The sequence below is a fragment of the Natator depressus genome, chromosome 5 (genome assembly GCF_965152275.1).
Source record: "Natator depressus isolate rNatDep1 chromosome 5, rNatDep2.hap1, whole genome shotgun sequence".
Taxonomy (NCBI): domain Eukaryota; kingdom Metazoa; phylum Chordata; order Testudines; family Cheloniidae; genus Natator; species Natator depressus.
Window position 1 is genome coordinate 29,404,174 of NC_134238.1, and position 21,783 is coordinate 29,425,956.

At 40.7% G+C, this 21,783-nt stretch overlaps 1 protein-coding gene across 3 annotated transcripts in view; it reads left to right on the top strand.

The window, feature by feature from the left end:
- The window catches only part of GHR (growth hormone receptor), a 209,417-nt gene extending 189,207 nt beyond the window's left edge, over positions 1-20,210 (top strand). For 2 of the 3 annotated variants that reach the window (XM_074952511.1, XM_074952512.1), the window contains 6 exons: positions 2,030-2,190; positions 2,944-3,122; positions 11,521-11,686; positions 14,822-14,912; positions 17,114-17,183; positions 17,462-20,210. In XM_074952511.1, the coding sequence (XP_074808612.1) occupies positions 2,030-2,190; positions 2,944-3,122; positions 11,521-11,686; positions 14,822-14,912; positions 17,114-17,183; positions 17,462-18,442 (1,648 nt within the window). In that variant the 3' untranslated portion in view covers positions 18,443-20,210. The remainder of the gene's footprint in view (positions 1-2,029; positions 2,191-2,943; positions 3,123-11,520; positions 11,687-14,821; positions 14,913-17,113; positions 17,184-17,461) is intronic. The other variant, XM_074952510.1, reaches the window with a different exon arrangement.
- The last annotated feature ends 1,573 nt before the right edge of the window (positions 20,211-21,783 follow it).

Here is a 21,783-nt window from a genome sequence, read left to right on the forward strand (position 1 = left end):
CAGTCTGTTTCAGCTCCCATTACAGCCTGAATTGCAATCAAATGGAGAAAAGATTAATTAGAAGTATTTCTGTGATATAGTGGTCTGTCAGTTTCTAGCGCACATATACCCTGTTTTCAAGTATTACAAGCTACATGAACAGAGAAACCGGATTATAATTTTTCCGGCAAACATCAGACTATTAAAGACTGTTTTCCACAATATATTTTCTGTTTTGTGAAGAAAGAAATGTATCTTCACATCTCTTGACAATGAAGTTAAAGACATCAGTGAGTGCAATTAAAATAAATGTCTTTAACTATGTCTCTGGCTTTGTTTTACATTTCAGGTGGGCATAATCTTCCTCTAAAAAGTTTCATTGAGCAGCGTAATTTGTTAAAATTATGAACTTCTGCAGAGTTCTCATCCAGCATAAAAGACAAAGGAACAACTGTTTTATTTTTCTCTTCAAATTCTGTTAGCTATTCCAGTGGCTTTTAAACTTCCTTTATGAACTTTACTCAGGTGAAATGAAACTGATTTCAGATACTGACTATTAAGGGCTCTCCAGCAAACCACTGCAGAAATTCTATCACGTTCCACACATGCAAAAATCTAGAGGGAAGCTCATCATCATCCTGGGCTGTGCAAAGTGTTGGAACCCCCTTATCCCCATGAAAGAGTCTGTGCAGGGTGTCTCCCTACCACACAAAGACCTGGCATTAGGTTGGCTCTACACCAGCTCAAACAGAAGCCCCTGGTGCAGGAGATGTGCCAGGCCACCCTAGGTATAGTCATGGCATCCTTATGCCCCAGCCATTCTCAAGTGCTCCTTGAAGTCAGGAAAAAAGTTAGGGAAGTCTTCAGGACTGCTGTGACCAAGTAACGCCTGGCATCCCTATGAATGGAGAGGTGCAAGCTGTCTCCTACTGTTCCCTACACCTATCTCAGCAGGCAGAAGGAAGAATCAGGAGGCCCAGTGTTTGTACAGTTTTGTTCTGATTTTTAAATTTCCCATTTAGTCTTTAGCAACCAGTGACAGGGCAGGCTCCTTTCCCATGCTGAGGTCCCTCACAAACAATCTTGGACACCTCTTGCTTGTCAAGACCTCTGAGTTTTATTAATATTACCACCACCAAGTCCCCATCACAGTCCCTGTGCAGCACATATAACTACATCTAACTAATTATCCCCAACTCGTGCGATAACTTGCTCCTTAGCTCACCAAACCCCAGCTTCTCCTCCTCTATCAGGACTTTCTGGGTGGAGCTAATTATTGTTTAAGTGATCAGAGTGCTGGATCAGCTACTGGGTCTCAGTATTCTATCACACCACTACTTTAAACTGCCTTGTTTCCTCACACTGGTTTCAACAATTCAAATCTGATTCTTTCCCAGTACATGATGCATCAGAAATGTAGAGGCATCCATTCTTCCCTCAGAAAATCCAAAACAGCTTCACTGTATACCTACAAATATATGTAATGGTTCGGGGGACAAGCTCTTGTTAGTTTGAGTCTTTTCATTTTGTTTTAACTGAAGACTTTTGCCATTTTTCTTCGAAAATCCTGGCATTATTCAGACTTGCCATATGAAAATGAAGCTAGAGAAATATCATTGCCCCTTTGCCTGACTTGGTAGCCAATATTTGGAGTCTGCTGGATTGTTTCTGTTAGGAGGAGAAGCTGGCCAGTGTTTTGGGTGGTGGCTTCTACTGTTTCATCTTTCACTACACAAAGGAACATTTAATTGCTCCTTCCACTTAGCCTGAATGAAGGGTGCTTAGTACACACACCAACTTTACCCAGGCCTGTGATTAATAGCAGATGTTTAATACCTTCCAGCATAACAATATAATCTAACAGCCTCTTTTGGAATTTCACCAAAGCCCATAAAAATAGCCACATGATCATATACATATGGCTTCAGGTGGCTTTGGGTAATTTATTATAAAACATGATCAATACGGACATGATTCCTCATTTCCATTTCTATACTAGCTGTGACTTGCCACTAGCCACCTTGTAATATGTGTTTTGTTGTAATTCTAGGAATGATGAAGAATGGAAAGAATGTCCCGATTATGTAACTGCTGGAGAAAATAGCTGTTATTTCAACACATCGTACACCTCTATTTGGATAACTTATTGTGTTAAGCTTATCAATAAAGATGAAGTGTTAGATGAAAAATGCTTCAGTGTTGATGAAATAGGTACATTTCCATTATATATTTTACACTGCTTTATTTTTATAATATGATACGTATAATCAAATACATTGGCTTGGTTACCATGATTTCTTTTCATTAATTTGGGAGTTTTATATATTTAAATTCACACTGTGGTAAAGAATAATCTTTTAAAAGTAGATGGTATAAAGCTTGAAAATATAACCTAGGAAAATGTTCCAATAGAGGGGAAAACTCCCATGGATTTCAATTCCTTTGGTATGGGGGAGGTTGTTTTTGTTTTTTCTTTTCTTTTAAATGCACAGTTCAGCACAGATTAGCTTTAAAATATAATATAAATCCATGAAATATTATGAGCAAAATGTTGTTAGTTAGGAGTTCAGGGAAAGTTTTGGGCCCAGAGTTTCAAAATTCTGAAACATACATATCTGGTTTTCCTAAATTCCTATGTAATCTTAGGGTGAAATCCTAACCCTATTAAAGCTAGCAGAAGTTTTGCCATTGACATTAATGAGGCCAGGATTTTATCCTTAAAGTCAGCAGGAGTTTTTTCAGCATCAGGGCTGTGTGATGGGCCCTCTGAGATTTAGGTGCAAAATGTCTGACTCAAATGAATGTTATCAAATCTTCAGTAATTTTTATATTAATTTGTAGGTTGAGACTGGAATTACTGTATGTGTGGTTCAAATACTTCTTTAATCATGAACAGTGTTGAGCAAGAATAGTGATTTCAGACTGAAAACTGTTTTATTTCCAACACGCTGTTTAAATAAACAGTACAACCTGATCCTCCTGTCGGTCTCAACTGGACTCTACTGAACACCAGCCTGACCGGGATCCATGCAGACATCCAAGTGAGATGGGATCCACCACCATCAGCCGACGTTCAGAAGGGGTGGATTACGCTGGAGTATGAGCTGCAGTACAAAGAAGTAAATGAGACGAAATGGAGGGAGGTATGAAGGAAACATTTATATATTAAAAAATTGTAATATACTAAGAGCTCATTTGTGCCTGGTTCTGGAAGGAATCTCCCCCATTTATGCCTCCTTGGGGCAACTAGTGAGCGCTCCCTTTTGCGTAAAACAGGCAATGCTCCTTACTAGCAGTAGCCACCTGAAAGGGGGCAAGGTGATGGTAGGCCTTTGCCCTGCTTGCAGTCTACACTGGGCAGCGTAACTAGCAAGGCATGGAGGAGAACGTGTGCTGCACTAGTTGCAAGGGTAATGATTGGGTGCCGCTGCATTGTGCATTCTCCAGAATTCTTCCTTGAAGCTCCAGATGCAGCATACTCCCTCCCTAGTGTGGACAGTGATTCAGTAGCCACAGTCTGGCCCTAAAATGTTTATGCTGCTAATATGAAAGAAAGGAAATACATACAATGAGATAACATACCCTAAGCCTTTAACAAACAATATAAATATTTCTCTACAGCCTGTAGGCAGGCCAACTTTGGTTGTGATCTTGTAAGATCTCATAAGTGAAGTACTATTGGGCTTGGTCAGCACTTGAATGGGAGATCTCCAAAGAAAACCCAGATAGTATTGGGGGTGTAGCAGGTTTCGCTCTTCTCTCTAAGGCTGTGCTAAATTGCACAATCTTTTGTTGGAAGTCCTGCCTTTAAGATAAGACATAAAACCAAGCTCCTGATCACTTGTGTGGTTGGTAAACATGTTGGGCCATGTTTCACAAGAGCGTTTGATCCTGATATTATGGCCAAATTCTAATTTGACAATTTACTTTTTTTGTTTACTTAGAGAAATTAACCTGCACTTTCCCTCCTCAGTCCTGCTGAGTGGAGTTGTCCCTGCAGGATGGCTGCTAATTCCTCCCCCAAAAGTAGTTATATCTTAGTGATGGATGAAGTGGTAATAGGCTCATGTGATAATAATAAAAGACTTTGAGATCCTTGTGGATAAATGTAAAGTAAGATTATTATCAGTGATCTCAAATTTTCCTGTAATAAAATAATCTTCTGTTAGTTTCCTAAATTTTAGCTGTTTTACAAAAAACAAGTTATTCTATTATATCTGTTATTTTTATTTTTTGGCACAACAATATTAGTTTGATGCCAGGATATCAGATTTTCAGGTTAGTCTGTGAAATTTCTGGGTTTTATACATTTGGGTTAACCCTTTAAAATTGCTTACATTTTAAATGTACTTCTGAATGCAATTCTGTGGAAAATTCTTGTAATTATGCATTGATTTAAAAGAGCATTTGTAATACTTTTAGTATTCACTTTGTTTTCTTTTATTTCCATTGCATGGAATTTTGCATCCTTACCATCTGCCTCCTTTTCCATTTGGCAAATGCCCTTTGTTTCAAATGGAATCATAGAATATCAGGGTTGGAAGGGACCCCAGAAGGTCATCTAGTCCAACCCCCTGCTCGAAGCAGGACCAATTCCCAGTTAAGTCATCCCAGCCAGGGCTTTGTCAAGCCTGACCTTAAAAACCTCTAAGGAAGGAGATTCTACCACCTCCCTAGGTAACGCATTCCAGTGTTTCACCACCCTCTTAGTGAAAAAGTTTTTCCTAATATCCAATCTAAACCTCCCCCATTGCAACTTGAGACCATTACTCCTCGTTCTGTCATCTGCTACCATTGAGAACAGTCTAGAGCCATCCTCTTTGGAACCCCCTTTCAGGTAGTTGAAAGCAGTTATCAAATCCCCCCTCATTCTTCTCTTCTGCAGACTAAACAATCCCAGCTCCCTCAGCCTCTCTTCATAAGTCATGTGCTCTAGACCCCTAATCATTTTTGTTGCCCTTCGCTGGACTCTCTCCAATTTATCCACATCCTTCTTGTAGTGTGGGGCCCAAAACTGGACACAGTACTCCAGATGAGGCCTCACCAGTGTCGAATAGAGGGGAACGATCACATCCCTCGATCTGCTCGCTATGCCTCTACTTATACATCCCAAAATGCCATTGGCCTTCTTGGCAACAAGGGCACACTGTTGACTGATATCCAGCTTCTCGTCCACTGTCACCCCTAGGTCCTTTTCCGCAGAACTGCTGCCTAGCCATTCGGTCCCTAGTCTGTAGCGGTGCATTGGATTCTTCCATCCTAAGTGCAGGACCCTGCACTTATCCTTATTGAACCTCATCAGATTTCTTTTGGCCCAATCCTCCAATTTGTCTAGGTCCTTCTGTATCCTATCCCTCCCCTCCAGCGTATCTACCACTCCTCCCAGTTTAGTATCATCTGCAAATTTGCTGAGAGTGCAATTCACACCATCCTCCAGATCATTTATGAAGATATTGAACAAAACCGGCCCCAGGACCGACCCCTGGGGCACTCCACTTGACACCGGCTGCCAACTAGACATGGAGCCATTGATCACTACCCGTTGAGCCCGACAATCTAGCCAGCTTTCTACCCACCTTATAGTGCATTCATCTAGCCCATACTTCCTTAACTTGCTGACAAGAATACTGTGGGAGACCGTGTCAAAAGCTTTGCTAAAGTCAAGAAACAATACATCCACTGCTTTCCCTTCATCCACAGAACCAGTAATCTCATCATAAAAGGCGATTAGATTAGTCAGGCATGACCTTCCCTTGGTGAATCCATGCTGACTGTTCCTGATCACTTTCCTCTCATGTAAGTGCTTCAGGATTGATTCTTTGAGGACCTGCTCCATGATTTTTCCAGGGACTGAGGTGAGGCTGACTGGCCTGTAGTTCCCAGGATCCTCCTTCTTCCCTTTTTTAAAGATTGGCACTACATTAGCCTTTTTCCAGTCATCCGGGACTTCCCCCGTTCGCCACGAGTTTTCAAAGATAATGGCCAAGGGCTCTGCAATCACAGCCGCCAATTCCTTCAGTACTCTCGGATGTAACTCGTCCGGCCCCATGGACTTGTGCACGTCCAGCTTTTCTAAATAGTCCCTAACCACCTCTATCTCCACAGAGGGCTGGCCATCTCTTCCCCAATAGAACTTAATCACTTTGGCTTTTTTCTAAGATACTATCAAATTAAAATGAATATTTTTTAAAAAATCTGATCTTTTCTGTCACAAACAATATCGTATCTTTTTGAAACTCAAAGAAATTTGAATCAGACTTTTCTTGCATTTTTCTCATTTCGGAAAGTGAAAATGTAATAGTTTTCACTTCATTTTATAATCAGTATCTGCTGAGTTTTAAGTTCAAATTCTCATGCATTAGCACAATGTTGCAATGTTACATTTCAAAGACTTAAAAGAAATGTGTTAAAAAATTTCCAAGGAATTATATAGTTTTCAAAAAATGAAATATTAACTATTGTTACTTGGTTTTATAAACAGTTATTTTTATTACATTTTTATTTTGGACCAAAATATACCTTGCATTATCCCTTTAAGAACAACTTAAAGATCACCTGCAAGGTTTTTGAGGAAGATTTTCAAATACATGGCAATTTAGGTGCCTAACTACCATTTGTGCCTTGGAAAATTTTTCCTTCTTTGTTTTTTTCTAAAGACCTCTAGATGTTAGTATATATATTTTTAATTTTCCCCAATACATGTTAAAAAAACAATTTGATTTGTCTTTTATATGCCCTTGAAGTCTTCTGTTTGGACACATGCCTTTTTAGCTTCAAACTGCGTGCGTTACTCCATTTTCAGTGAATAGTAGTATCAGAAGCCCAAAGAACATGTTAATCACTGTCTATAAAACTGTAATCTGAGCTGCTTCTGGTCTGAGTTATTTGCCTTCCAATATTATCTGTGTTGGGAGGTAGTAATGTAGTGGCTTTAAACAAGACTATGTAGCAATATATATAGTGCTTAGCATGCAAATATAAGTGATGTCAACAGGGGAGGAGCTTACATCTCTCTTGCTGATTTTTTTGGTATAGGGCAGGTGACAGACACTAGTTTTAAAAAAATCATGAAAAGGGGGGTTAAATTAAAGCAGAAGGACCATGAGTCTCATAAGCTAAAAAAGTCTTTACTTTAGAGACCTTATCTGTGCTGCTGTCACATCAGGCAGTCCAGTTCCTCCACTGATTACGGTCCCTTGCTAGTTGTAGTGCTTCTTCCCCGCTGACACCAGCACATTCTATGTCCTCTGCCACTGTCTTCTGCCCAGTTCTTCCTTGGCCTTCCCCGCTTTCTCTTTCCTCCGTTGGGTACCCAATGCAATGCTTGCTTAGCATGTCTCCCCTCTTCCCTACAGCGTACATGGCCCAAACACCTGAGCCTGCTTTCTTTGATATTCACTCACATGTCCTGCTCTGTTGGCTCCCTTGCTTTCACATTTGTTGTTTTGTTTTTCCATGTCCTTTATACTCTCTCCCTCAGCCAGCTGTGATAGGCAGCCTCCTATCACTTTTTGTTAACCAGTCATCAGCCAAGTCTCTTCTCTGTACAGTAGCATGCTTAGTACAATTGCATGGTATGATCCAGAGGTGGGCAAACTACAGCCTACGGGCCACATTCGGCCCGTGGGACCGTCCTGCCCGGCCCTTGAGCTCCCAGCCGGGGAGGCTAGCCCCTGGCCCCTCCCCTGCTGTCCCCGCTCCCCCGCAGCTACGTCACCATGCGGCACGGCTTCCAGTCCTGCTACTCTGAGCGGCATGGTAAGGGGGCAGGGAGCAGTGGGGTTGGATAAGGGGCAGGAGGTTATGGGGGGCAGTCAGGGGACATGGAGCAAGGGGCGGTTGGATGGGGCGGAGGTTCGGGGTGGGGGCAGTCAGGGGACGGGGAACAGGGGGGCGGTTTGATAGGCGTGGGAGTCCCGGGGGGGCCTGTCGGGGTGGGGGGTGTGAATAGGGGTCGGGGCAGTCAGGGGACAGGGAGCGGGGGGTTGGATGGGGGCGGGGGGGGGTCACCCTTTATTTTTTGGCAATGTCACGGTAATGCCATCTTTCCAGTCTTGTGGCGCTTGTTTTTTCACCCATATTTTATTAGTTTTCTTAGCTCCTCAGTCAGAATTTCACCTCTCACTTTAGTATCTCTGCTTGTATTCTGTCAGCACTAGGAGCTTTCCCTTGTTTAAGGCCTTTCTTTGATAGCGACTTTAATTTCATCGGGCATTGTTGGTCCCTCTTCTGTTTCTAGCTTAGCATTGGTATTTCTCATGAACCTGTGCATGATCGTCAGCTCTGGACAATTTAATATGGAATGGAAATATTCTTTCTATTGTCTAGCTTCTGTCCATGATTTTCCCTGATGGTCTGGTTCTTCCTGAGAGGTTTTCATTGTTCCTTAGAGTTGCTTGAAGTCTGCACCCTGTAGTGCTGCTTATGCCTCTGCAGCCTTCTGAATCCTGGCATTTCCATCTTGCCTGAATATATTTATTTCTTTGTCTTCTACTCTATTATCTTGCATCCACTTCTAAAAGTTCTGCCTGCATCTTGCACTGTTCCTTTTTTGCCTTCAAAGCTTCCTGCTCCTCAATCAGTTCCCTTGTTCCAGATGTAATGGATGATTCTTTCTTCTGCCCTCTTCGGAGGCCCACTACTACCTGTGCTGTCTCGACGGCCTTCTTGCAGTTCCACCATTTGCTTTCCAGACTTTTATCAGCCTAGTCCTAGAAAACACTGGATCAGTTGCTACAAGCAATCTGGAATCTGCTGTGTGTTTCTGTCTTTGAACTTATCCACTGCTATAACACTCTTTTTGTCTGCCTTCATGATCTTTTTGAGTTTGTTATAACATGTCCACTAAAAGATAATGATCTGAGCCAACATCTGCTCCCCTGCTGACTCTGACATCCCTCAAAGAAGATGCCCATCTCTTAGCTATACATACATCATCTACCTGATTGACAGACATGTTGTCTGGTGATCTCCATGTGAGCCTGGGAATCCTCTTTGACTGGAAAAGACCGCCTCCTATCATTAGGCTGTTTGTGCCACAGAGATTCAAAAGCCATTCACCATTATCAGTTAGGATGCCTTCTGCTGCTATGCTCATGACTCCTTCCCAGCCAGTAGAGTTGTTGCCAATTTGTGCATTTAAGCCATCTATCATTAACTTGATACCATGATCAAGAATAAAGGCCAAAGTAGTGATTAGCAATGGAAGGTAAAACAAAAGAAGTGACTCTTGAAAGGTGTGAAGAAGGAGAGTAAAGCTGCATGGCACAAAGAATAAGGCAGGACATTGCAAGCATGCAGTGGCAACAAATTGTAAAAGTCCAGTCTTCCATAGGCCGCTCTGTACAGAAAACTGGAGCAAACAATGTAATCCTTGACTTGTAGTTCTGAATAGGACTGTCAATTAATCGCAGTTTTAATCACACTGTTAAACAACAATAGAATACCAATTTAAATTTATTATAAATATTTGGATGTTTTTCTACATTTTCAAAGATATTGATTTCAATTACGAGACAGAATACAAAGTGTACAATGCTCACTTTATATTATTTATTATTACAAATATTTGCACTGTAAAAAAGATGAACAAAAGAAATAGTATTTTTCAGTTCATCTCTTATAAGTGCTGTAGTGCAATCTCTTTATTGTGAAAGTGCAACTTATAAATGTAGACATTTTTTTACATAACTGCACTGAAAAACAAAACAATGTAAAACTTTAGAGCCTAGAAGTCTACTCAGTCCTACTTCTTGTACAGCCAGTGACTAAGACAAACAAGTTTGTTTACATTTATGGGAGATACTGCTGCCTGCTTCTTATTTACAATGTCATCTAAAAGTAAGAACAGGCATTTGCATAGCACTGTTGTAGCGGCGTTGCAAGGTATTTACGTGCCAGGTATGCTAAAAATTCATATGTCCCTTCATGCTTCGACCACCATTCCAAGGGCATGCATCCATGCTGAATTTAAATTTGTATTCTGTTATTGTTTAACAGTGTGATTAAAACTGTGCAAAGGAAGATAGATGGTATTGTTGCTGCCTAGCCTTCCCTGTTGAATTTCTGCTGGAGAAGGCCAGCTTTACATTATGATCAAGCTTTCATACTATCCTTCCCATGTGAGTCTGTTAAGAGAATGGGTTCAATCAGTGCATCCTCAGGGCAGCATTACTTATATTTGAGGTTACATTGGCCCCGTGGGGCTCCAGCACTAGAGAGATTGTGACCACTTTTTACCACTACAGCCTTCCAGTCTCTAGTAGATTTTCCACCATTAGGGACCTACTCCAAGGTGTACCTCAGTAAAAGAAAAGACACTAAGCCATAGTGTGAAAATCCAGTGTATTTCATTGTTTCTGGATTTATACAACTACAGTATGAAACAAGCAAGCTAAACTAGTTTTGGATTGTGTTCTTAGCTGCCTTCCAGCGTGATTGGCTTTGTGTGCTAAGAGTCAGTAAGACCTAATAGCATGGTTCTCTCAACTTCTTCCTGTGGACCACAGGGTACAGGAAGGAGCCTCTCCTCTCCCAACACCGCAATTCCTGACTGCTTTGTTCTCAAGATATTTCAACCTATAGGGGTACTTGTGGTCCAAAGACCACAGTCTCATAACAACAGAAAGAATGTGTTTTAAAGTACACATTTAGGCAAACACAGCTTATTTAGATTGCACAGTTCAAGCACAAACTTATTCCAAATCTGTGGGATCATAAATCCTGTTTTGGCCAAATGATTTCAGGCTAATCTATTCCACTCTGTCTGGTTTTCTGACTCTCATTCACTCTTGCCAATCATACTACTGGGTTCTGCAAACATAAATTCAACGTAACTCCCACCAGAGGGAATTGTATTTAGAGCACATTTTCATTATTTTTGGGTATTCTGATGCTGGAACTGGAAATAGATTATATAAGGGAGGAAGACTGGTCTTAAGGAAGGGAGGTGTTCAGATACTATGGGATGGGGCCCGTGTACAAAGGTAGGTACCAAGGCAGGTAGATCTGTGGTTAATATTTATATATAAGCGTCTTGATTCCTGAAATTTGTTCCCACTCTTCATATGTTACCATTACATTTTATTCACTCTGTGATTTTTGGGGGGAGGGGTTTACACAGTATTCCTAAAATAAGTACGTTTATAAGATGTGCAGTGAGTTTAGTGTTTGTGCACAGAAAAGAGTTTAAAAAATTTTAGTTCATAAGATCTGTGCTGAAGTGTGGACTCTAGAGCATAGTATTATCCGGGATGGGGTTTAGGAAGTATACCTACTCCTGCCTCATCGTGGGGAACTGGACTAGATGCCCTCTCAAGGTCCCTTACAGCCATGCCTCTATATTTCCAATATGTCCTCTTGTTTTTAACAAGACAGTTTTCATTGGGAAGTTAGTAGAATAGTGTTGGAACAATAAAAGGGCTTGCAGTTTGACATATACCCTCTATACCTCTGAACAGTAAACACAGAAGTTCCATGTAAGTAAAAATGCCTGCAGATGTTTGTATTTGTCAACTAGTATCAGTCATTTTGTCTTTGTAGCTGGATCCTGTGCTCGCAACAGTAGTTCCATTGTACTCATTGAAGTTGGGAAGAGACTATGAGATTCGAGTCCGATCAAGACAACGTGCTTCTGAAAAATTTGGGGTGTTTAGTGAAGCCCTTTATGTGTCTCTTTCTTCAATTAGCTCAGTTCTGTGTAATGAAGGTAAGTGAGGAAGAACAACTCTGCAATGAAGTGTCATTCTAAACATTGCCCTGCTTTCCATTGCTTCCTCTCCTTAGTGTTTAGTACTTGAATACGCTAGAAACTCAAATGACTGCAATAAAAAACACTTGGTGAGACTGGCTCTGGCACAGCAGAAGATCCTTGCATTGTGGTACAGGAAGGACAGATTCGGAAACAAACTCAGTGGGGCTGTTTCCCAGCTTTGCAGAGATAAAAATAATTTTAGGATTATTAATGAGTTCTGTAGTTCATGCCATACACGCTTAGAGAAGGGCAATTACACTGTGAAAGCAGTTTGCTTTCCTCCTGGCCTGCCAGAGGTGGCAAGGGATAGTAACTTTCTGACTCCTGCTCCTCTTTCTTTTTCTAAAACTCTTTTAAAAATGGGCAAACAGCTGATATGAGCCTTCCCATTTCTTTTTATCTAAAAATAAGGAACTCATCATTCTGAAACATCATTGGGCCTGACCTGCAAATTTACCAACTCAAAACTTGGTATCATTGGCAAATTTATTTAGTTCTGTTTTACTCTCTTTTCCAGATCACTAGTAGAGATTGTGATACAGCATGGCCAGAAGTCAGCAGGAGAGTGATATAGGAGAGAGATGTAAGCCCCAGGATGAGGAGAAGCCTTATTCCCTGTTGAGGGAAGAAAGGTTGCTATAGATTAAAAGCACCTGAAGCCAGTCACCTGATAAAAACCCCCTGCTTCAATCAGCCAGGGGAAGGAGTTGGAGCAGAGTGCAGTTTGGAGGAGTTGAAGTAGAGGAGAGTTTGGAGAAGTGCCATGGCTGGCTAGAAGACCAAGACCCTAGGTAAAGAGACAGCCGGCTTGTGCAGAGAGAGGGCAGGAAGCCCCACAAGCTGAAGAGCAGGAGACGGAAGTAGCCCAGGGGAAAGAAGCACTAGTTCAAGTGGTTTGCCACTATCCCTAGGGTCCCTGGGCTGGGACCCGGAGTAGAGGGCGGGCCCGGGTCCCTCCTTCTCTGGGTTACTAGTGGGACAGTAGATACCCTAGTTCAGGGGCAGGAAACTGCACCCTGAACCCTCCCCCACCCCCACCAGAAAAGGAAGCTCAGGACCCATCATAATTGTGCTGGCAATTTGCCACAAGATGTAAAATAAAACTGAACCAAACAATGATCCCTTCAAAATCCCACTGGACACCTCCCCTCCACTATTTATATTGACAGTTTCTATGGACATTTAGCCTGTGTTCTGTCCATATGGTACTGTTCTTCCTACCCATGTCAATTCAAATTAAATTTTCAAGTAAGATTTTGTGGAAACAGAATGACAAAATACCTTAATAAAGTCCAAATACACTGTGCTTGCTGCGTTCCCTTCATCCTTAAAGACCGGATTCTGGAAGCTGAGCCATATGGGTGCACCTGTACCTCTGACTTTGCTGATCTGAGTTCTGTATTTGGCATTTCTCAGTTTTGGAGCATAAAGTTAGATTTGAAAATTTTTGCCTTAAAGTTAGGCACTTAAATCCTTGGGTAGGCACCTAATTTTTCAAAGATGCTGCGCATCCACAAATCCCATTGACTTCAGTGGGAGTTTTTGGGTGCTCTGTACCTTTTCAAATGGGGCCTGTTATTTAGGTGTCTCCGTATGGATTTAGGTGCCTAATTTCAAGCACCCAAACTTGAAAATTTGGCCTAAGGATCAAAAAGCTGAGCCATTAACTGAAGGGGAAAAGTGGTCTCTGAAAATATTTTTTATATTTATGTTCTTACATACAAGTTTTAAAGCTCCTTGTTCAATCGTTCTTGGCCAGAAAAATGAGTGAAGCCTAAAGTTAAAACAGGGAATCAGAGGAATCTTAAGGGCTGCAGCCAGAACAGATTTCCATGTGTTTTCCTGATTTGTTACCCTTTACAGTCAGAGCTACAGTAGAATGAGAGTGCAATTATTTAAGAAGAATGTTTCACTTATCAGCATGGTTTCTCATTCCTATCATACCACACATGTTAAGTTCTCTCCTTGCATGTGCCAGGCTGCAAGGCAGGGCTAAAAAGCCATCAACCTTTGTACAATTTCAGAGTGGTAGCCGTGTTAGTCTGTATCAGCAAAAACGAAAAAAAAAAAAAAAAAGGACGAGGAGTCCTTGTGGCACCTTAAAGACTAACAAATTTATTTGGGCATAAGTTTTTGTGGGCTAGAACCCACTTCATCAGATGCACAAAAGCTTATGCCCAAATAAATTTGTTCATCTGATGAAGTGGGTTCTAGCCCACAAAAACTTATGCTCAAATAAATTTGTTAGTCTCTAAGGTGCTACAAGGACTCCTTGTCATTTTTGCTTTGTACAACTGATACTACTCAAAACATAAGTGACCAGCCTGGCCTTGTGGAGAGGCGCATGCTGGCTGTTACATCATGTTATGCTGTTGGGTGACTGCCTGGGCCAAAGGGCATGGTTTGCTCAGAAAGGAGGATGGCTAGTGGTCTAGTGAAGGCATCTGCTCCCATCAATGAGCACTCTTCTCTTGCTTAGAAGAGCAGTAAAATAAACCCTGCGGCAAGGTTTGCTGGCAATACTACCGCTGTCCGGCCCTGAGAAGGCCTTCGGTGCATGCATCTGTCTCCTTCTTAGGCTATGTCTATGCTACAGCTTATGTTGGCATAATTTGTCGCTTGGGGGGCTGTGAATAAATCACCCCCTGAGCGATATAAGTTACACCAACATAGCTATTGCAACTTGCAGGGGCTGGAGCAGTTAAGCCAACGGGAAAGCTCTCTCCCATCAACTTAGAGCAGCTACATTAGAGAGCTTACAGCAGCGTAGCTGTAAACTGTCTAGCGTAGCTATGCCCTTCATGTAAGTGCTTCTGCCCATGCTACGTTTGCCAGGATTTGGTTCTATAATAGAAAATTTCATCATCTTTTCGAGGTGTTGAATTGGACTTATGAAACGCAATATTAAAAGGGTTGAGATTGGAAGGACATTTTTACTTGTTTTTTGTGCAGAATTTTTGGTTGAGTGACCAACAGCCCTGTAAAATATATAACTTGTGGAATCCTTTGGAACGGACGGGAAAGTTAAATGTAAGGTCACAGCAAAGCCTTGCAGATTCCTGCCAATATGATTTTGTTATGTTGTTGCAGAAATTCAGTTTCCATGGCTCTTGGTTATCGTCTTCGGAACATTTGGGCTGATAGTGGTGATGTTCTTAATTCTGTTCTCTAAACACCGCAGGTAAGTGTGCTTCATCTGTTCACTTTTCTTTAGCAGTTGTTTGGCGTGATCCGTTATGTCATCAAATCACACATTTGTACTGCCCTTTCAGTAAAGTCTGCTGACTCTTACATTGCATGTTGAATTGACAGTTTGCTCTGAGGAGTTTGCTGTTTGTAGATTTGAAAAAAAAAAGTTAAAGAAAATTCCATAGTAGCAGCCAAATGAGTCATCTAATTTAAATACTTCCAGAGATACAGCTGACTGTAAAAAAAAAAAAAAAAAAAAAAAAAAAAAAAAACCACCCCTTCCCCCCCCCCCCCACACACACACACACAACTGCTGTCTTGTCTGTTGCAGTTACAGACAAGATAACTGTAAGATGAGGCAATCCATTCTCAGCTCTGCAGTGGTCTGTGGAATAGAAAAAATTCTGAATTATGAGGTGCATTTTTAAAAAATTGTCAGGTTTTAGCAGGCTTACATTGGGGTAAAAAAAGGGGGGAGAATAATCTATTCCTTGAGATTTTTCAGTGATGCATTAACTTCTTACTGAAGCTGAACTTTTATTTGTCCCTGAACAATGGAACCTGTCCCTGTGAGGTTTATATGTAAAACTGAATTGTAGACCTTTTATTTTAAAAATTTTTACACTATTTTCAGGATAAAGCAGATCCGATATACTGGTGGTACATGGAACTCATTGGTTTTACTGAACATGATGTGTGAACTTCTGCAGAGTAGTCTCACATATTGATGGCTCCTACTCCTTCCAGGCTGCAGATGTCATGTCCTTGCTACTCGTAACTAGAACTGGGCAATTACTCGATATGGGGGATTGGACACCTAAATCACATGGTATTATTTCTCGTGCATGGTTGGATGACTGAAACTTTTTATAAGCAGCAGGAGAAAAAGAAAGAAAGTTCATGATGACCATGGATAAAAAGGACATAAATACTGATGAAGTGAACTCATGGCTCTCATTTAACTGTGTGTTCATCGATATCTTTTGCAGACTTCACTCAGCTCAATTGTTACCTCAGCACCCTCCTGGGCTAAGGAGCAAGGGCATAATCAAGCATAACTTATTTAAAGTATTCTTGTAAATCCCCCGAACACACACCACCCCCAATGGTCTTGCATATGCACATTTAAATATTTAGACTATAGGTGTTTTTCACATGCCAAGTGGAGCAAAATTCAATACAAGGCCCACAAGATGGAACCGCTAGTTCAGAAGGTCATTAAAGCTCTGGAACTCGTTCTGTGACACAGTAGCCCTGAAGCAGAAACTTTCGGGAAAAAAATACATGGCATGGGAGCCAGTATTCCATCACGGGCCTATTGGGCAAGAAGCTAGATACATTACAAAAGACAAGCAGGATTTTCCTTCCATGGATATGGTAACCCTCTTTGGTGAAAGAGGAGAGGTGGTGTAGTATGTTAATGTAAAGCCTAGCTTTTCACCAAACACAAGAAATAGTTGAAGATCAGTTCTTTTTCACCCAGGCTAAAATTCACCACTGTGTAGCGTACCACACAAGGCCTACAAACATTTCAATATCACTTAATGGTGCAGAGAGAGCATGCTGGCCCTCTCCCTATTATGATGATCTTCAGATTGCTGTCATGGAAATTTGTTATGTTAGTGGATGGTCTGAATTCACAAACACAATCATTTAAAGTTTTGCTTTCATTAATCTGCAGGTTTTGTTTCGCAGGCCTGAAATACCTTCCCTCCCTTTCGCTATCTAACCCTTTCCATTCCTCTGTTTACTACTTATTGGACTTCTGCAAGAACCCCTTGTCCCTGAAGATACTTGGAGAAAGTCGCTTGGCATGTTGAGTAAACCATGCTGACTCATAAGGTTTTTTTGTAAATTATACAAGAGGGACCTTCCATGGGGCTTTCCTGGAATTTATTCAAGAACTGACTTGTGGAGTGTAAACTATGAAGACCTGTATCCAAAATGTGTGTGATCTGGACATAAATTTACTTGACTTTAACAAGCCAGATTTCAGAAAACCTGCTTCTTATTGGAAATGAGACTAGTAAACAGCAGTTTTTTAAAAATATTTTTAAATTGAGTCCATCACACTGGAGTCTTGGAATAAATAAGCAATAAAGCAATGGAATGCCGACATCTTATTTCTCTGTGTGCCAAAAAAAGTAACAGTTTAAATTATTTGGAATTAAAATCCAATTTTTATTTTTCAAGGTTAAAAATGCTGATTCTTCCTCCGGTTCCAGCTCCAAAGATTAAAGGGATTGATCCAGACCTCTTGAAGGTAATTATATATTGTACAATATAATTCTGCAGAGTGGGCATCAGGTCAGTGATGATACTTGGAAAAAAAGCTTTCCCCATGCAGCCGGATTTTGCAGGAAAACTATCAGATAGAGGTGTTCCATGCTGGGAGAGATGCCCAAGTATTTAACATAATACACCATGTAACTGCTACCATTGCAACAGTTACTTTTCCTTGAACAAACGTGTTACATAAAAAAGAATAACCATTCTTGACTATTTCCTTTATAACATACACATTTTGGTTTTGCTCTGTAGAAAGGAAAGCTAGATGAAGTGAACTCCATCTTAGCCAGCCATGACAGCTGCAAGCCACAGCTGTATAACGACGACTCATGGGTTGAGTTTATCGAATTGGATATAGATGACCCCGATGAGAAGACAGACGGATTGGACACTGACAGGCTCCTGGGTGATGACCGTGGTAAATCTCACAACTGTCTTGGAGTGAAAGATGATGATTCTGGACGTGCCAGTTGTTGTGAACCGGACATTCCAGAGACTGACTTCAGTGCAAGTGACACATGTGATGGCACCTCAGATATTGATCAGTCCAAAAAGACAAGTGAAAAACAAGAGGATCTCTTGTGCCTTGATCAAAAAGATAATGATGAGTCACATGCTAGTCCTGCTGACCCAACTACTCAGAAGCCTAATACTAATATTCAGTCTGAAGATAACCAGTCAAAGCCGCCTTTTGCTGACAGTATTGAATCAACTATCCCACCTGTCCATACGCAGCTAAGCAACCAGAGTTCAGTAGCAAATATTGACTTTTATGCGCAAGTAAGTGACGTTACTCCAGCAGGAAGTGTCGTACTATCTCCAGGGCAAACAAACAAGACAAGGAGAACACAGTGTGAAGCCTCCACAGAGCCAGCTATACAATGTCAACCAAACTTCACCCTGGACAATGCCTATTTCTGTGAGGCGGATGTGAAAAAATGTATCTCTGCGACATCTCACAATGCGGTTGAGCCACATGTTCAGGAGCAGAGCTTTAATGAGGATGTTTACTTCACCACAGAGAGCCTTACCACTACTGCCGAGAATCCAGGTGCAGCTGCAGTAGAAGCCTCAAGTTCCGAAATGCCTGTCCCAGACTATACCTCCATTCATATAGTGCACTCTCCACAAGGCCTTGTACTTAATGCTACTGCACTGCCTGTGCCAGACAAAGAATTTATGATATCATGTGGCTACGTGAGCACAGACCAACTGAACAAAATCATGCCATAGCCTTTCTTCGATAATGTGCGTACAGTATGTATTTAATGGCATAGAGTTGGCTTGGGCTTATATGCTTAAACCAAAATAATGTTTTAAACTTTTTTGTGGTTCTTACGCTTTTACCTGAAATGTCAAAACGTAAAATGTTACATCAAAATATTCCCATTGTGTATTATAAATATCTATGAATTGTCTTAAAAGACTGTTTAGTAGTAGTGACTGTCTTGTTATTGTGGGTGTTGATTTTTGTGATACTAAGCATTGAATTACTATGTTTAATATACAGTAAATCATGCTTTTTGAAAAAGCTAACATCAGGTGGATTTTGAAGTTTGAGAATTTAATGCAAATCATATCACGTGCTGAGATCTTTATATCAGTAACTGGGAACTGAAAATATAAAATAGGTGGGAAAGCAAAAGTTGTTTGGATAAATACATTTATTTTGAATTACATAAATTAATAAATATTTTAATTTTAGACAAAGGCATGGATATCTTATATTATACTACATACTGTAGTTTAAATATGATGCTCCATCTAAGGAAGTATTTGCTGCAATCTGATAAGAGCTTGTTCCTGCGTCAGTCATTGCAGGGGGGAGGGGAGGGAATTAGTTTTTTACAGAGCCATTTTTATACCTCTGAAGAAACCTGTAAAGAAATTAAAAATTGTAGCAACTCACATTATCTGATATTAATTTCTTACCGTAAGTATAGAAAAGTATTAATAAATTTTAAGTTTTTCAGAAAACTTTACAATGTACAAAACGAGTCTATTCTTCACTGGATTCTGGTTAGTGCCAATAATATACATTTTATATAACTGTAGAAACAACAGTAGGCGTTTGTTTACCAAGATCTTTAAATACTTAAAATTACACTTTTATTGAATGGTTCTCAAGAATAAGCTCTGGTGACTTGGCAGCTTTATTTCTTCACATGGGAACAAATTCTGAAGTCCTCACTCAGACAAATCTGCTGTTGAAGTCACTAGTAGCTTTGCCTGGGTATGGAATAAAAGTTAAGTAAGAACTTCAGGATTTGGCCAACAGTGCATTTTTGAAGCTGAAACAGAATCAAATTAAGTTAACAGAACAAAGGAGTTTGAGTACAGTATTGTTCAGCAGTGTGTTTTCTTTTTCACAGCCTAGCACAGAGAGAGAGAGTCTCAGCAACATTAGGAAGACTTTCAGAAATCTATGAAAGAGAAAACCAAAATTCAGTGTAATAGCTTTCTTCATTCTTATGCATTTTTAAGAAGGTGATAAAGCTTTGCAATGAACCATTATTTGCTTCAGAAGTTGCCTTTATAAGAAACAATTTCCATCTTAGCAGAAATATTTTTAGAAAGCAAACATAACCAGGGATTTTAATTTCCCTTTTCTTACGTGAATAGCAATCTATGGGCCCAATAAGGCAGACCTAGCTTACATGAGCACTCCCACTTAATTCAGTGGGACTCAGCCTTTGACTAAGGGCTGCAGAACTGAACCCTATGGTTGGATGGGATTTAAGTTTAGCATGTACTTTATGGTAAATGTTTATTAAATATTCTGCCAACAGCTATATTATTTGGTTTCATATAAAATTTAATAAGTGTACGACACTAATGCGATTAACAGCTATGTATGTGTTTGGAAAAAGTTTCTTACTATATTTCTATTGCCAAAAATAGAAGATACCTCAATCAATCTCAGAATGTCATTTTGGTACTTTAGTGGTTACACAAGTCATTATACACCAGTATGAAGATTTGTGCCTTTCAATTTCTATTTAACTTTCCTTATGTCAGTGTTTTTTCTTTCAAAGTTTAATAAATTTATTTTCTTTGATCCATCTGGACACGGTGTTCTTTGTTGTAGGTGCATTAAATAGCTTTTAGCATGTGTGAATTATGCCAGTGTATTCAGGGTTTTCCATCAAATGAAGCAGAATGCAGCCACTCTTGCTTGGACCAGGCGCATTGCATGCTAGGACCTGTGTTCTCTGTGGGCCACATGTATACAGTTAAATGTGGGTAGAATTAATTGTAGGTGGGCCATTTTGTATAAAAATTTAAAATCATATATTTATTGAAGCTGGCTCTCCCATATCCCAGATGAGTGCCCTAACCCCTGGCCCACAGAGTCAAATCTCTTTCTCTGTAATTATTTAATACAAAGTGGAACTTCAGCAGGGGAGATTGAGAGCCCTACCCCAAAATCCCATTAGCCTGGTGGTCAGGGCACACTCCTGAAAGGTTCAAGCGCCTGCTTCAAATCAGGCAGGCGGAGTGCACATACCACAGCCACCTGAGCAATTCATGACCCGCTCACACGCTGCTGTCTTAAATGCGAGACCTGCTCTGAGAACACCAACCAGACTGGGCCCTGGTGGGGAGATAAGGGTGGGGGGGCGCCTAGTTTGAGAATCCTACTGGGGCATAGGCATGAACAAGGGCTCCAAGCAGTTTGTTAGCTCTGGGGCAGCATCAGGGCTGAGGCAGCTTTGTGCATGCCTACCGGAGGACATTTAGGCACCTAATGGACTAGAGGCACCTACAGGGTTAGGTGACAGCTGTATGGTGGTTTTGAGAACCTCAGTGGTGCCTAAATGTTGGACTTTGCCACCTCAAGAGGCAGTTGGGTGCCTGAATAGTACCTTTGTGGATCTATCCTTAGGGTCCAATGTTGCCACTCTCTTACACGGAGGAGTAGTGTCCTTCCAGTCCCAAAGTAACATATGACTCAATGTAAGAGTATGAGAATCAGTCCCTCTTGAAATTGTTGAGAAACAGCATGGCCAACCCCCTACTATAGCTACATTTTCCTCCCTCAATTCTTCCTGCATGTAATCAGCACACTGAGATTTTGTAATCAAATCACAGATGACAAATAGACACTGGAGACAAGTAACAGTTTGGTGAAAAGCAAAACAATGCCACTTAACTGAATCTTTCTTCGGGCATTAAATAGTCATTGTTCTAAGTATGGGGAATAAATTAGCATACTAATTGCTCAGTATGCTCATATGCTTCCTGGTAGAGGCTGGATATTGAGATTACAATTTGATTCTCAAGGGGAGAGAGAAGGGTTTTGGTGCTGTACCTGCTGCTTCTATTGATGCCATTAGGAAATGCACTTAACTTGGAGCAGAGTACAATTTCCATTCCTTCTCTGCATTAGTGAAAATAGGAGATCCCATGGTTTGAGGATATTTTTGATAGAAGGTTGAAAGAAAACCAGATGGTGTGAGTGCACTTCCACTGGGTTAAGAGCAGTTGGTTGTTTTTGTTTTTTTTAAATGTGTAATTTTGAGAAAGCTGATAGTTAAAGGCCTGTATTCTGTATATTGTCCCAAATAGTTTGT